The sequence below is a fragment of the Diabrotica undecimpunctata genome, chromosome 8 (genome assembly GCF_040954645.1).
Source record: "Diabrotica undecimpunctata isolate CICGRU chromosome 8, icDiaUnde3, whole genome shotgun sequence".
NCBI lineage: Eukaryota > Metazoa > Arthropoda > Insecta > Coleoptera > Chrysomelidae > Diabrotica > Diabrotica undecimpunctata.
In genome coordinates, this window is record NC_092810.1 from 24,167,630 (window position 1) to 24,184,677 (window position 17,048).

Genomic DNA, 17,048 nt, shown 5'->3' on the forward strand with positions numbered 1-17,048 from the left:
CCACGTACTCCCATTTCTACCATGGTCTCCCACAATGCTTCTCTGCTAACAGAATCGTAAGCTTGTTTTAAGTTTAATTTGGTGTACATTGCGGTTGAATTCCCAGTTTTTTTCCAACACCTGGCGTAGGACGAATATCTGGTCTATGGTCGATCTTCCCGGTCTGAATCCGCTTGGTAGTCGCCTATATTTCCTCTGCATATGGAGTTAACCTTTTAGACAGTATTATGGATATAATCTTAAACGTTGTATTGATTAACGATATTCCTCTATGGTTCCGACATATTTGTTTGCCTCCCTTCTTGTGGATAGGTACTATATGGCTTTCATGCTAGGGTTTCGGTATTTCTTCTCTTTCCCAGACTTCTCTTATAAAATGATATATCTCAAGGTGGAGCTTTTCTCCCTCTTTTTTTAGTAGTTCCGCCTGTATGCCGTCTGGGCCTGGGGCTTTATGGTTTTTTAGGGACGAAATTACGGACTTTACTTCAGCTAATGTGGGCCCTGGTATTTCAGGTTCGGCACACTGGTACTGTCTTTGTTGCCCTGTCGTTGTGGGTTTTTCTGTATTTAAGAGTTGCTCAAAATACTTTCTCCATTGGCGGCTTATCTCTGTGTCTGTGAGCAATTGTCCTGCATCGTCTTTTATATATCTTGGGCTGTTGGTCGTGTTGCCCTTCATTGTTTTTAGGTCCTTATAAAACTGTCTAGACTGGCCGGTTCTATGTTCCTCCTCCAGTTCATATTTACATTTCGTACTTACAATTAAAAAAAAAAGATAAAAGAATTTTGGTAAATTGGCATTATATTCGCAAAATAACTGCTTGTTTCACCATATAGGTGTCAGGGCTCGAATAAGCTGAAGTAGTTTCAGCTAGGTATTGATTTCTCCATAGTTACTGCAGCTAACTCCCTGGTGGTGTTCCACTTGTTCGGGAAGTCATACCCCAAAAGAGGGACAAGAAAAATTTCAAATAAGGCCACAAATCTAAAACAAGAAACCTTGAGTTAGCGACAGCAAATTTTTAAAAAGAACATAGCAATTCTAAAAAAAAAACAAAGTTTTAAAAAGAACAATGCCAGTAGACAATCTTCATAAGTTTTTGGGTTGCATATATGCAGATATTGCCTGTACATTTTAACATTTAATGTTTTCATCAAACAAACTGTGCATACTTGTAGTAGTTAAATACAGTTAAGGTTTGTATATCTTTTCAAATGCGTACTTAAAAAATAAAACCTATCGACTGGTCTATCCGAAGAAACAGCCTACATTACTGTAACATTACAAGATACCAATCACCGAACATTTGTAACTATTGGTCGTACAATGAAATAGCAGATAAACGAGATATGGTATATGGAATATGGTGTATTGCCATATCTAATTTACTGCTGATCGTGAGTTATGACCAGTAACTGTTCATACGCATACACAAGTACCAAACAGAAATAGAAAGCAACAAATTAATATTGTGGAGATTGATAAAATGTTCGTAATTTGTGAGGCTGTCGAGAAAACTGCCATTTCGAGGATTTATTTTGTCGATAAAGGAGAAAATAGCCACCCACCTACGAGATATTTGTCATGAAAGAAAAATTCGAAAACACCAGTAATGAAATATTTATGGTCCACCTCCGACCTAATGTCTCCTCTATGGGTAGTAGATATGTGAAAGATCTATTCTTTTCAAATTTAAAATATGTGAAACTTTCGAAAATACATAATAACTAGACTTAGGTAAATATAGTGAAAGGCCCGTGTTCAAGTCGAGCAAGGAAGTATGTTGCTCTTTAAGTATTAACATTTACAACCATTGTCATCGACCTAGGGTCGCATTATATTTTAAATTTTAACCCTCAATAAGTCAAAACTCTCAACGTGAAAAAAAAAATGAATGGCAATTTTTTTTCTAGTATAATTAGCGTGTAAAAACCCAAAAACAAATTATCCAGAGGTGGCTTGCTCGTTTCCAGATATGTCAGGTAGACAAAAGGTAAAACAGTGCCTCAGGGCACGCATGACAGTTTAGGCCGAATATAAGAGCACGTATACAAGACAAGAAGTAAGGTAGAATTATCAATAAAAAATGTTGTTTATTAAGGAATAAAAGAATAATATAATAAATGAATGAAGATAAATGACAAACGATAAATGAAATGAATTATTTTTTAGTGTGGTAATCGAAAAAACAGTTTATGGCGTTGGAACAGCATAAATGGAGATCCTATTTTGAGCAAACACACTGCGTTTGTGACTTCTTGCACAACTTGCACCATCTCTCTCCACCTTCTTTGCCGAGCCAGATTGGGAAATGGTCTTGACCGTCGCGTCGTAACGCACTTCAGGAAGTGGATGTTTCGACTTTTAACCAACGCTCGAGCTGCCTGGCTGTGGATCTACGGAAGTTGATGGTCGCGATGTTGATAGTTTTGGACGGCCAAAGGGCCGTTTTTCTTGCTGTAAAGAAGAATGTCTCTGCGATATCCTCATTTAAATGAGATTAGAGAAGATTTTATCGCATTTGTTAACGCCCAGGATTCGATTCGAAAAGAACACGTCGGTTCAGAAGGAAAATGCCGCTTAACTGGAGTTGCTTTAGGCCATATTCTTGAAGATTCCGTAAAGAATTTTAATTTAGATTTATATTTTTGCCTAGGTTTTGGTGTCGACAGGTGCTCAGTAATGGCATCCGAAACGAAAGGTGCCCGTTAACGAATTAAAAAAATCGGCCAAACATGCTATGCGTTGTCCATGTAGCAATCATATTTTGAATAATTCCTTAGCAAGCTCCTCAAAAGTTATATCATGTCGTGGTATGCTTCAGGAACTATGAGAAAAGTAGTAGCTTTTACTAATCCCTCTCCCAAACGACATTATGTTTTTAAGAAGGAAGTGGGGGCTGCTGTCCAAGGTATTTGTGAAACTCGTTGGGTTGAAAGGCATGAAGATCATCTTCAGTTCCAGGGCGAATCAATCATCAAAATATACAACGCTCTTGAAACAATTTCTTCGTGGAAGGACAGTAAAACGTCAACTGTTGCATTTTCATTAATGTAAACTATCAGGAGCCCAGAATTATTCATTTCAGTAGTTTGTCTTAGTGACATTTTAAGTACAACTGTATCACTTAGTTCGTCTTCTTCAGTCACCAAAATTAGATTTGAAGAAGGCTATTGAAGCCATAGAGGACACTAGATGCAATCTTCAAAATAAAAGTTCAAATGGCGAATCTATTTTTAGCAAACTTTACTATGAAGTAAAGGAAATAGCTGAACAACTAGACAGTTGATTGAAGATGCTTCGTATAGTTTCTCGTCAAAACCAATCTCCTAACTCTTGTGAGGAATATGTCCTAAGATCTATTTATTTACCTATTTTAGACAATATCTTAACTGATGTTAAAGATCAACTTTCTCGAAAATCGCTTTATATCTTAAGCTGTTCTTAGTATCGAATGTGTGTCCATGTCTGTCCATTCTCTTACATTCTTCAGCCAGGAGCATTTTCTTCTTCCTGGACCTCTTTTCCCTTCTACTTTCCTTTCTATTATGAGTCGTAGAAAGTTATATGTTTCTCCTCTGTAAATATGTCCTAGACGTTTTTCTGTTGTTCACAATATTTAGGAGTTCTCTCTCAGTCCTCATTCTTCTCAGCACCTCGTTGTTGGTCACGTGCACTGTCCACGAAATCTCCAGCATCCTTCGAAAAACACACATTTTAAAGGCTTCTATACGCCTCATACTTATAATTCCGAGAGTCCATATTTTCACTTTGTATAGCAATAAGGAATAAATGAATGTTTTTACAAATTGATATTGGATATCCAACGATAACTTTCCTTTGGTTTAATAGTCTTGTACAATCGATTTTACTGTCATAGAGTGTGTGGGTTTAAATTTTTTTTTTTTCGGTTTAAGTTTAAAACCCCTTAATGTTGTACTCTTCTTTGCACCCATAGGGTATTTGGGTTTTATTAACTTCTCATTGGTTTAATATATCGCTTAAAATAGTTATTGAGAAAATGGTTCCCTTACATGAGGTACAAATCATATCAAAATCACCCACAAGACCCATGACCCCCCCCCCCCCCCCGATAAAAATTTCTGGGGATCAACCACTGATAATATTACATAATAATATGCTACATAATATTTACAGACAGTAAGCGTGTCATCGACAGACTATCAAACGTACATAGGTCTAAACAACTAAATCATATAGAACTAGAAATTATGACTATTTACAATAAAATTACAAATTTAGGAAAAAACATTATTATATCATGGATAAAGGGACACGCAGGCATTAAGGGCAATGCAATAGCAGATAGCCTAGCCAAATCTGCCCTAGAGATAGGCGGAGAAGCTTCCTTGAACTTACTCCCATTTTCAGACATTGATATAATTAGTAAACGGCATCAAACAGAAAAATGGCAAACATATTATCGAAACACGAGAACTGGAAATAATTACAAACAAATGCAGCCTGAAATACCCATAAAAAGATGGTTTCATACTCGTATCAAATCGCCACTTCATAAGGGTTATAAACAGATTAAGATCTAATCTTGCTCTTAGCCCCCTTCATATGTACAAGTTGGGTCTCACGGAGTCACCAAATTGCAAGCGTGGAAGAGAAGGTAACCTATTACATATTTTCCTTGAATGTTCCCACGAATCAGTAAACATAAACAAATTTTATGATAATCTTATTATATTAAAAATTCCACTTCCCGTCTACCTGAACAATTTGATTTTCTCTAGAGATATCAATGTATTAAAAACGATATTAAAAATTGTAAATATAATTTGTAGCTTTAAAACTAACCCTTACATTTAAGTAAATATTGTATTATACTCGTATTATAGCAGAATATATATATATATATATATATATATATATATATATATATATATATATATATATATATATATATATATATATAAATGAATAAAAATACAAATAATTAAAAAAAAAAACAAAAAAAAATATTAAAGAATTAAAAAATAAAAAGGAAGATGTAAGCCTCTGAGATGTTGAATCGGGTTATGTCTTAGCGCAGGAAAAAAAAAGAAGAAAAAAAAACAAAGACAAAACAAAAAAAAAATGTAATTTATTAAAGATTGTACGGATGATTGCATGTTTATTTAATTCCTCTGATTGTAAAAATTGTTTGTCTTTAAATTTGTCTGGCTAATTGGCTCGGCCAAGGCCATCAAACTAAAATAAAAAAAAAACCACTGAAAGGTGCAAAAATCTAAATCCTATATCACCCTCAAGACCCATGACTCTCCCCGACAAAAATTTCTGGATCCACCACTGAGTAGAGTTTACAAGTAAAACAGGAAAAAGCAGTTGATGTTAGAAAATTGATAGAAAAACATTATGATTTAAACTGGAAGATAATTGAAGAATTAAGCTATTTTAAACACGTATGAGAACGGGATAACTTTGGAAAACATCCATCTACAGACAAGATCATAAAAAATTAGATTACAACTCAGGAAAAGTATAAAGAAACTGTAAAAGTAGGTTTTAACAAGATCATAGTATCAGTGGCGCACTCAGGGGGGTTTGGGGGGGTTTATACCCCCCGTGCACTATCCGACACTGTTACTCTAAGTACTTAAAATGGTGAAGGTAGCATGAACAAATTTCGGTGCCCAACCAAACCCCCCCACCATAGGAAATTCTAATTGCCCCACTGCATAGTATACAAAGAAGAATGGAGATGGGAAAAGAAAGGCAAAGGAGTTGCGGAGAAGGAACAGAAATCGAAAAAACGGAGACAATTAGTTGCAAAAAACAAGGAATATGATAAACGTAAAACTGACAAAGCTCTGGCTATGACAATCGATACGAATAAATTAAATCCAAGAATGAAAAGCATAAAAGACATAGGCACATTAAATATGAAAAAAATTAGCATGCCCGACAACATCAGTTGAGACTAAAAACCGAAATAAAACAGGCATCCTATCAAAAAAGTAGGAAGCAGAAGAAGAAGAATGAACCATGAATAATAAAAATGAGTAGAATCAGCACATAGATTGTAAGGCAGTCAACAGAGTAGTAAAATAGCGAGAATAATAATAATAATAATAATAATAAAAACCCACTGAAAGGAAATTATTTGGAAGTTTAGGAAACTGGTGGTCACACAATTTACGAAAATAATAAATAATCTGGACAATAATATAATCCTATATAGAAAAGGAAGGCAGACAAAGTTTTTATTTATCGCAAACTAATATGTAATGATATTTCAAGGTGCACATGAACACAATCACCGATTTAATTTCTTTCAGCTTTATGTAGATCATCTTCCCTTTGGGACATATTAATATGAATGAAAATTATAATAGGATGATTATCATCGACATAAAAAACGAGATACAAATTTGTCTAAAGTCGATTATGTCATGTATCGATACGGTATCTCAAGGCCCCCAGGTCGTCGTTTCGGGTTCGATGTTTCGGGCACCCATTATACCATTAGGGCCAACGCGCGAGAGAGAGGCGGGTATGTTATTGGTGGGCCTCCCCATCGTGAGCTGGCAGGTAAGCGCCACACCGAGGTGTTACATTAATTATAAAAAGTGACGGGTTATGGCTCCAGACGAGATTTTGTGGTTGATTTTTTATTCTTTTTGTAATTCTTTTTGTTACTTTTAACTCTTCTTGGTATAATGCAGAAATGAGCATAGGCGGCGCTACAAAATATTGTTTGTCTATTCCTTTCCCAGGCTTAATGCAAATTAGGTGCTCTCCTTCATTTTCAGTGGTAAAAATATTATACGAACGCTAGTTTATGAAAAGGTACTGATTATGATAGTAGCCCACAATGGACGCTGGTAGTTTTTGGCTTTTTACCTTTGGGATAGACCTCGTCGTACGCTATACATCAAGGAATGTCCCACTGAAACTATCATCACTATTATGCAATACAATCTATGAAGATCCTAGCCTCTTTAAGAATTTCCTTCCACTCTTCTCCATCCATCGCTTTTCTTCATCTTGGGATTATTAATATATTTCTTATGTCCTCTTCCCTGTTATTAAGAAATGATGATCTGGGTTTTCTCTTCTCCTTTGCTCATGGGGTATATCAAGAAGTGTTTTCTGGTTTCTCCCATTTTCTCCGTTTTGTTGCTCGTACCATTTTTGTTCTTTCATTTTTCAGATTTATTTTAATTTTTCCTCTTACTGCTCTATGATCGCTTTCTATTTAAAATTTAATTTTACCATCTGGGCTGACCTAATTTATTTATAATATGCAAACTTCTGAGGTATAGGAAGTCTATCAATGACTGTCCTCTCTCATTTCTGTCATACAGGCCATATCTCCCTTTTGCTGTTTCAGTATCGGCGCTCTGTGTGCCTACTTTGGTATTAAATTATTAAACAATATGTTTCTGTTAGAACCAATTCAATGTCTTCATAGAAATTACTTATGTCTTCGACTTCATGATCCGTTGTAGGGCATATACTTCTAAGGCTTAAGTAAGGAAAGAATACTCAACAATGGCTTCCGCTAGGGAGCTACATACTAGTTTACATTCGTAAACATAAAAGAGTAGGAATCTATAATATTGACTATAGATCCACTAACAAATATTTTCACCTACAGCAAATAGATGGAATATTAAACTCAGCTGATACAGGTACTTATCATAGTATGCTGTTGGAAAAAATTAGTTTATCAAAATTTGTCTTGTAGTAAATCTATTTTCATCCATAGTGACATCTGGTATCTCATATGTAACTATACGTTCATTAATAACGAAGATGCTGTGTAGTGCCTTTTGGTAGTCGTCTTGTTTGTTTTTTATATCTCAATATAATCGTTATCTCTTCCTCTTTGATTTACCGCGTTACACTCTCCAATCGGACTAGTAACAACGGATGTATAATGTAATGCCCTTTTGGCAATGCTGTCATGTTTTTTCCATCATTGTACTAGTTACGTTCTCCCCTTTCCAACTAGACATCATCCGTCACGATCATTCGAGCCGTTCTCGAGCTGTGCAACATTTTAATATAATTGTTATCTCCTCTCCTTTCATTTAACGCGTCATACGCTCCAATCGAACCAATAACAACGGAGATATGATGTAATGCCCTTTTGGTAATGCTGCCATGTTTTTTCCGTCATTGCACTAGTACCCTCTCTTCTTTCTAACAAGACCTCATACGTCACGTTCTCGAGCTGTGCGACTTTTCGGCCAATTTGCGTAGTGGCAACGGTCGCAAAAATCTGTCGCATATTCGATGCTTTTTCCCCATTCAGATAGTGCACAACTTCACTAAAGAAGTTTTCACTTTAAAAATTTAAAATAATGTAAAAAGGAACTGTGTTCGAAGATGTGTGACAAAAATACATATATCCCATTGTAGATTGTAGATTTCAAATGAGTCGATTAGCCTCATGGTTTAACATTACCATACTACTGCCTTTAAGATCTTTTGTGAACAGCCTACTTCTATAAATATTCAGTCCTTCCGTTTAGGCGAGGTATTTATTACCTGATCAAGCTCTAAGAAGACCTGTTCCAGATACTTATAGATTCGAGGGAGCAATTTTCAGTGAACATCTGTAATTTCTTTGACTTTGGTTTTCTGAGGCTCCAAGAGTATGCGTAGCAAGGAGAATGTTTGTGCTTGTTTGTGCCCTGGAATATTTTCCCAGTAGGCTAGACTAATTTCTTTTCTCCTTTTTGGATATCCTTGATTGTGCGGGTTCTTGGTACACCACAGATTGGTTATGATCCACTAAAAGTAGTATTTGCTACTTCTTTAACAAGAATATCATCAATATTCACCAATACTTCTTTACTCTTGTGTATCTTTCCTTTCAGCTCTTTCTTGATTTTTAGATCACAGAGTACACCGCTCATTCGCTTCCAGTTAAACCAACCAGTCTGTGTCCTGTGGGCAATTTCTCGATCTAGTGTCTCATTTTCCATTAAGGTACTTAAATTCTTTTAATCGTCCTAGTTTTTCTTCAAGCCATCAGATGTCCCTAGCCATTCTTCCTCCTAACAACCAGATATACTCCGCTCTCTCTTTAATAGTAGTTTTCCAACCCTTCAACTTTTCCTCCAACATTTTTTTGCTCTCCTCCAACTAAAACGACATCATCCGCAAAGGGAGACCAAGGAGCCCCCTCACTTACCTTCTCTGTTGGTACATCCATAACAAGATTAAACAGGTAAACTGAAGAGCTTTAATGAAAACCAAACGTTACTGGAAAACTTTGGTTGCACGCTTTCTGTTTCATATCGTTCACGAGCCTTACGTACTTCTCAGGAACATATTTCTTTCTGATACATCTCCATAGGTCTTGTCAAGGAACTGTGTCGTACGCCTTCTCAAGATCTATAAATCCCAAATGTAGCTCTTTTCTTCTCGACGTATTCTCCTATCAACTGTCTCTAAGCAAACAAGGCATCCGTTGTCCTCCTTCCTGTCATAAACCCAAACTGTTCTTCTCTTATCGATGTCTCTCTCTCCTTAACCTTTCCTCTACAATGCTCTCCTATATTTTCATTGTGTGCCACATTAACTTTATTCCTCTATAGTTCTTACAGTCCCGAATCTTTTCTTTATCTTTATACAGTACACCTGTGGCTGGTATCAACTTTCTTCTTGATTACTATTGTTTGCATATTCTCCGACCACGATTCTTGATTTCTATTTTCATATTTTTCATTATACCCTAAATCTTTATTTGCAGCGTCATGAATGGATTTTTTAAGTTGTTGGTATAATTCTCCACGTGATATATTTTTCCGTTTATATTTTGTAACTTTTTGGCCAGACGTAATTTATAAACAAAGTGTGTCGAATCTTCTTTCAAACTTTGCAGGTTATATTTGCATACGACCAGCAATAATACTGTCATGCTTACCTCTAACCACTATAACTATACATCGTCTCAAAGTGACTAGTCTGTACAGGGTAAGATATGCAATGCCAACCTTATGGGAATTTAGCCAAGACGTTGCCAGTTTTATGCAGTGAGAGATGGCGTTCTCTATTATTGTCTATCTTTCAAAATAAACAGAATAAACCAGGAGTTCTCAACAAGTCCTCACGTACAATTTTATGTAATTTACAAATATCGTTTGCTAATAATTTTACATAATACTAGACATTATTTGTTTCTAATAGTAACTTTTCAACTTCAACTTTTATCTTTTATTAGTAGCAGTAGTATAATAAAATGTGCATTAAATAAACATTTGTTTCAAAGTTTAAAATAATTCCGGTAATTTCTACTAACTGCCAAATTTAAATTGTTATTTATGTCCCTGCGGTGCTAATTACTGCCATAACGTGTAAGAAATTTGTAATTTTAGTTGATACCAACTGCAAATACTTTCTTCTAAGTTATTCAGTGATTAAGAAGCAATTAGTCTTAGAAACAAAGCCTTAAATAGTCTTTATTTTTTCTTCGGAGCGCGTCAACATATTCGAGTTACGATTATTTGTTGGTGGCTGTTGTTGTGATTTGCTGTTGGCAATTATTGTTATTTTCTGTTGTTGGCTATTGTTATATCTGACGCCGAATTTTTACCGCAAAATGGGGGAAATTGTTCAATGGAAACGTGGAAAAGCTTTGAAACTTTCAGAGAAGCAGATACTAAAGGGATATTATCATATTAATCAGGATAACAACGATTCTGTATCAAGTGTAATTAGGAAAGTGTCAGAAATGAGTGGTGTTTGCGAAAAGACTATGTTTCGCATACGTCAGAAATATTCATCACCTGGATTACAATCTCCAAAGAGCAGGTCCAAAAAACGAAAGGTTATTAATTCTCGTGACAACAAGTACGATGAAGGTGTTAGGGGCCAAATTCGTAGAATAGTTCATCAATTTTTTCGTAACAACATACCACCAACAATAAACACCATATTAGCTGTTGTAAATGTCGAAGAAAGTGTGCTCTACTTTTCACGGGCCACGCTACATCGTTTGATGAGTGATATGGATTTCGTGTTTATAAAACGTCGCAGAAATTCAATTTTGATTGAAAAACCAGAAATCATCTCGTGACGTCATCGTTATTTACGCGCAATTTGTAAATACCGTGCAGAAGGATACAACATAGTGTATTTGGATGAATCATGGGTAAATATCGGCCACAGTGTGAACAAAGAATGGGTTGATAAAACAATTACATCTCATCGCGATGCTTTTGTTCGTGGTCTGACAACAGGATTAAAAGCTCCAACAGCTCGTGGTGCATGGTTCGCTTTATTGCACGCAGGATCTACCAGTGGATTTGTTGACGGAGCAGAGCTCACGTTTTTGGCAAAGAAAAATACTCACGACTACCACGACGAAATGGATGGACAGACCTTCGAAGATTGGTTCGAAAATAACTTAATGCTAAATTTGCCAGAAAAAAACTGTTGTGGTAATGGATAATGCCTCCTATCACAGCAGAATGTCAGAACAAATTCCCAACAGTTCAACACTAGAAAAAGATATTCAAGAATGGCTTCTGTCACCCTATCACTGTGAACTCAATCCCATCGAAATGGTTAGGAGTGAAGCGAAACGGTATATAGCTGGACGCAACGTGAATTTTAAAGAAGCTGAAATGCGAAATTTAATTACAGCAGCGTACCAGGTCATTACGCCAGAGAAATGGAAAAACTACGTAAACCACGTAATAGCAACAGAAAAAAAATGTGGGAAATTGACAATTTGTTGGATGATATCGAACCAATTATTATAAATATAAATAACGGAGATAGAGATGACAGTGAGGATAATAATGATGATGATGATAGTGAAGCAGAAACTAAATGTGATAGCGATTGACAGAAAAAGGAACTAAATATAATAGTGTACAATTAAGATTACTTACACACGAAATTAAATACAATGACTTCTTTTATTTTCAACTTATTTATTAGTTTTATTTTCGGATATTGCCAAAATATAAAGTGCGGTTTTTAAAAGTCCTTCCCCCCTTAACTTTTGAACGGAACAATACATAAATACAATGTTTCTTTATATTTTAGTTTTATTTTATTCGATTTTATTTACATCTATAAACAAACGGTTTGTATCGCTAGCACATACTGTAGGATTAAAAACAAACTGCTTGTGTGACATAAATAAAAGGCATTTCTTAATTTCTATTTTATTTTAATTTAACCCAAGTATGTTGTAGAAAATATTATTTATGTTTGAGAACCAGTGAGAGAAGGAAGTCAGGCAGGGTCGTTAGTGGGCATTAGTACTTAAGCTACCCTCAACACAAAAGATTGATTAGGCTAAGTAGTAAGAAGTGACGTTTATTTTAATACAAGTTTGCAAAGATGTATGGCATCGATGTTGTGCATTTACCCTGTACAGACTAGTCACATTGAGACAATCTATAGATCGTTTATAGACCAGAGCTCGAAAGATCTGGACATATACTCCATGATTGTGCTCAAAAGTAAAAAAAAGTGTAAAGGAACACAATGAGGTACAACAAGAAAGAAAATCGTAAACGAAACCCTGATATGAAATTTAAAAGATCAGTATTAGAAAACCTTCCCAAAAAGAATAGAAGCTGGTTACTATGGCTTCAAATACAAATAATGTGAATTACAACAATAATATTAACGAATTACCGTTTACTTATTTTGTACTAAGTTTCAGTGTACAATTTTAATACGTATATCGATTCCTTCACACTATTTTCGTAACTTGTACACACTGTACGACTTTGTAGAAATTTTACTTGTCTGATTTAATTTTCGCAAAAAAATTTACAGTCACCCTTACAAAATAGTTATTATTGTAGTTAAAACATAGTCGTACGCCTATGTACCATATAACAATCAAAATCCATCCAAGTCGCTCGTACCAAATGAATAATATAATAGTCTGGCCATACAATGTTTCATCTTTCAGTGATGATTGTAATATTCGTTTCATTTCGTAAAAGAAGATTGAGTCTTTTGTGATTCGACTTCTCGTAAAGCGTTTATTGTTTGGAAACTCGAAAATACACAAGAGTTAGAGGATTGTACGATCTTTTCAATTGTTCATTTTCGAGGAACTCGATATACGACTACGATCGTTTCGAAAAATATAGTAATGGAATTTTATTTCTATAGAGATGTAGTAAGTTAGTAAGTAGAATGGGATGTGTATCGGATATACTAAATATAATATTTTTTATTATCTCTTAATTGCATAGACTTGCTGGCCAGCTACTGGGTGTCCACCCCCTACATTTTCACCCTAACTCTGGTTGCACCAGTCTTGTGTAAAAATATATTAAAATTATTCTTATTCAATAAATAATTAATACAAAAAATAAAGCAAAACAATATGCAATAAATGTAACGTGTCAAGAAGTTTTTAGTAAACCATTCATAACTTTCGATTGTGCCAAGTAATTATTAATAAGTAAAAGGCCACTTGTATCAGTTAAAAAAAGATAAAGTCGAGGAAAAAGCGAACATGGCAGATGAACAACAAGGCTTCTGGAAGAACCGCAGCACAATAGACGCAATTTTTATCAGACAAATAATAAAGAAGCCTATTGAATATGGAAAACCAGCATACATGTGCTTTGTAGATTTAAAAAGTGCTTTTGACAGGGTGAAGCGAAATGACATCTTAAATTTATTACAAGCTGAACAAATAGACCGTCAGATAATAAGGACAATTAATGAAATTAACAAGAACAACAAGACCAGAGTTATAATGCCAACAGTGGAAACAGAATGCTTAGAACTAAAAAGAGGAATCCGCCAAGGAAACTCGCTCAGCCCATTGTTATTCGATATGGTGATGAACCAAATAATTCACGAAGTAAGAAAACGACACAGATACCACATGGGAGCGCATAAATTGCTGATAACGAAGATGACCTACAAAGGCAGCTCCACACCTTCAATATCACAGCAAACAAACTTAATATGAGAATATCAGTAGAAAAAACTAAATTAATAGTGATCAGTAAAGAGCCGCGTAGATGCAAACTAGAAATAGACGGCAAAATTGTAGAACAAGTAATGAAATTCAATTACCTAGGAGTAGAGATCACTAGTGACAGGGATATAAAAACAGAGACCACAAGGCAAGCATCAAAATCGGCAAGAGTAAGTGGTTGCCTCCGAGAAACCATATGGAGAAACAAATATATGACCACGGAAAGCAAAATGAAAGTATACAAGAAAGTAAGACCAATCCTAACATATGCAGCGGAGACAAGGACCGATACAAAAAAGACGAAACAACAAATCAAAAATATCGAAATGAAAGTATTAAGATCAATAGCGGGCATATCATTAAGAGACAGACAAACCAACAGAAGTATACGCGAACAATGCAAAATTCAAAATATTAAGAGGTGGATAAAAACAAGAAAAAAAAACTGGAACGAACATGTAAACCGAATGGGACCAGATAGATTAGCGAACATCTGTAAAAACAACAAGTCATATAGCAGAAGACCCGTTGGAAGGCCGCCAAAAAGGTGGAAAGATAATGTATAGTCAACAACGACTGAAACAGAATAAGAGGCAGACAAACAGGAGTAATCCTAGTCGCACGAAGAAGAAGAAGATCAGTTAAAAACGGTAAAGGGTAGGCTTTGAAAAAATGACAGTTTTTATATTATTACCTATTAAGTGAAGAAAAGGAATATGATGCTATTGAAGATCCCCACATCAGCACTCGTGAAATTTTATGTCAACATGACATTAGTCAAACTTCGGTGGCAAACATCATCCGTAAACATAAAATCCGTGCCTACCTCATACAGCCACATCAAAAATTGATAGCGATGATGATTATTATCGCAGATTAGCTTTTTGTCAATGTTCTCAGCAGTACGTGCATAGCGACCGATTTTTTTTAGATTATGTGCTTTTTGTTAATTACATTACACAAAAATGGAACAGTGAATCAGTATAATTTTCATTACTATGCATCAAGCAATTCTTACTTTATTAACAGTTATAGTAAACCTATAAATGTTTGGAGTGATATTGTTGGTGATTGGTACACATCTTTTTGACGGTCGTGTGAATGGTGATATATAACTGGATTGTCTGAATAATAATTTACAATTACTACAGCAAAAATGTTCCACTTAATATTTGACAAAGGATGTGGTTTTTACACTACGGTGCTCCAGTTCATCACACTTCCTGTGCTCTTATTCACAATCTTCTAAATAATAACTTTCCTACGATACAAACACATTACATACTTTTGAATGCCCTCTTCGAGCGTATCCAGGACGATGGAGTGACTTCCTTAAAGCAACACTTCAAGTTGCCTCAATGTTTATTAAATATACAGGGTGAGTCATAACTATTGGGACATAGACTAAGGACAGGTTATTTGGACCAAAATATGGCTATTGGGCCAAATGTGCCTTAATAAAATGTTGCTGAGAAAAAAGATACAGGGTGTTAAAGTTAATTTTTGTTTTTCGTTTTTTTGCTAATAGTTTCCCTGTATATTTATAAATTGCTATCAAAATTGGCACAGAGGCATAATCTTAGACAAGAAATAGTATTTTATTTACAATTCCACTATCAAATACCAAACTAATAAACAAAGTTGCAACTAACGTAAGGTTTCCGTTTTGACGATAAATCAAAACTAAACACACTTTAACTTAAAAGAACTCACAAAAACTTAAACTAAATGTTCTACATGGTCTCCTCCGATTTCTATGCCTTTTCTAATTCTTTTTATAAAGGATTTTCGGACGTTAAAAAAATATTATTCTGTCCCCTTATAAGATTACCTGCATTTTGAATGTATCTCCAATGTTCGTCTCGTGTATTAATTTCATTGGCATAAACTAAGGACTTCATATGTCCCCAAAAATAAAAATCTAGCGGGTTGTACTCAGGACTTCTTGGTGGCCATTGAAAATCACAAAATCACTGCCTCTGCCAATCCATCGTTGAAGAACTACGTCATTAAGATGATTTCTAACAGCTAATGAAAAATGAGGTGGCGCTCCATCCTGCATAAACCACATTTTTCTTTTTACATCCAGTGACAGATCATCTATAATATCACTAAGAGTCTTTTTCAAAAAGAATAAATAAGAATCTCCATTTAAATTCGGAGGAAGAAAATAAGGCCCTAGTAGTTGGTCGCCTATAATGCCACACCAAATATTCAATTTAAACTCATGCTGAAAATGTCTAGCTTTAATAGCATGCGGGTTTTCTTCTTCCCAATAATGACTATTTCGCCAATTAAAAACCTCTCGTCTGGTAAAAGTTGCTTCGTCGGTGAACATAATATTCTTAATAAAGTGTCTGTCATTGCTATGTTTATTCAGAATACGTTGGCAAAACTGTAACCATCGTGGAAGATCTGTTGGAAGTAAATTTTGAACAGGAGTGAAGTGATAAGGATGGAGGTTCTCTTTTTTTAGAATTCTAACAATAGACGACTGATTTACTCCTGTTGCTGCTGATAGATGTCGTGAACTTATTTCAGGATTTTCATCTACTCGAACCAAAAGTTCATCTTCTTGATTAGGTGTGATGTGTTTCGGTCGACCACCCCGATTTTTAGTGCGAAATGACCCAGTTTCACCTAAACTACGACATAATCTTGCAAAAGTTTTGTGATTTGGTTGCCTTCTGTTTGCGTATAACATTCCATACCTTCTGGCAGCCGAGCGACCGCAAAAATTTTCTTGTGCGTATACGCAAATCATATCTCGCATTTCTTCATTGGTAAAATGATTGTGACGAGGCATTTCAATCAAAAAAAGTAATGATTACTTTTAAAAAATGCAACATTACACTACACTGTCATATCAAAAATAATTTACTCTGAACAAATGACATTTACCAACAACAATTATCTGAGAGTCCAAAGCATACTTTTCATAAATGAAATAATATTTGAAATCCTTTTTTAAGACTCTAAGCAGTTCGACTGCGTTTTTATCGAAAACGGTTGAAATTATCATGTTTAAACAAGAGTACCAATTTTACGTAAAAATGATGTTTACGTCATATTTTGTAATAAAAATTACTAAAA

At 35.1% G+C, this 17,048-nt stretch overlaps 1 protein-coding gene across 1 annotated transcript in view; it reads right to left on the reverse strand.

The window, feature by feature from the left end:
• Nucleotides 1–331: 331 nt before the first annotated feature.
• The window catches only part of LOC140448731 (uncharacterized), a 42,579-nt gene continuing 25,862 nt past the window's right edge, over nt 332–17,048 (reverse strand). Inside the window, exon 2 of the mRNA XM_072541843.1 lies at nt 332–758. Within this exon, the coding sequence (XP_072397944.1) occupies nt 332–758 (427 nt within the window). The remainder of the gene's footprint in view (nt 759–17,048) is intronic.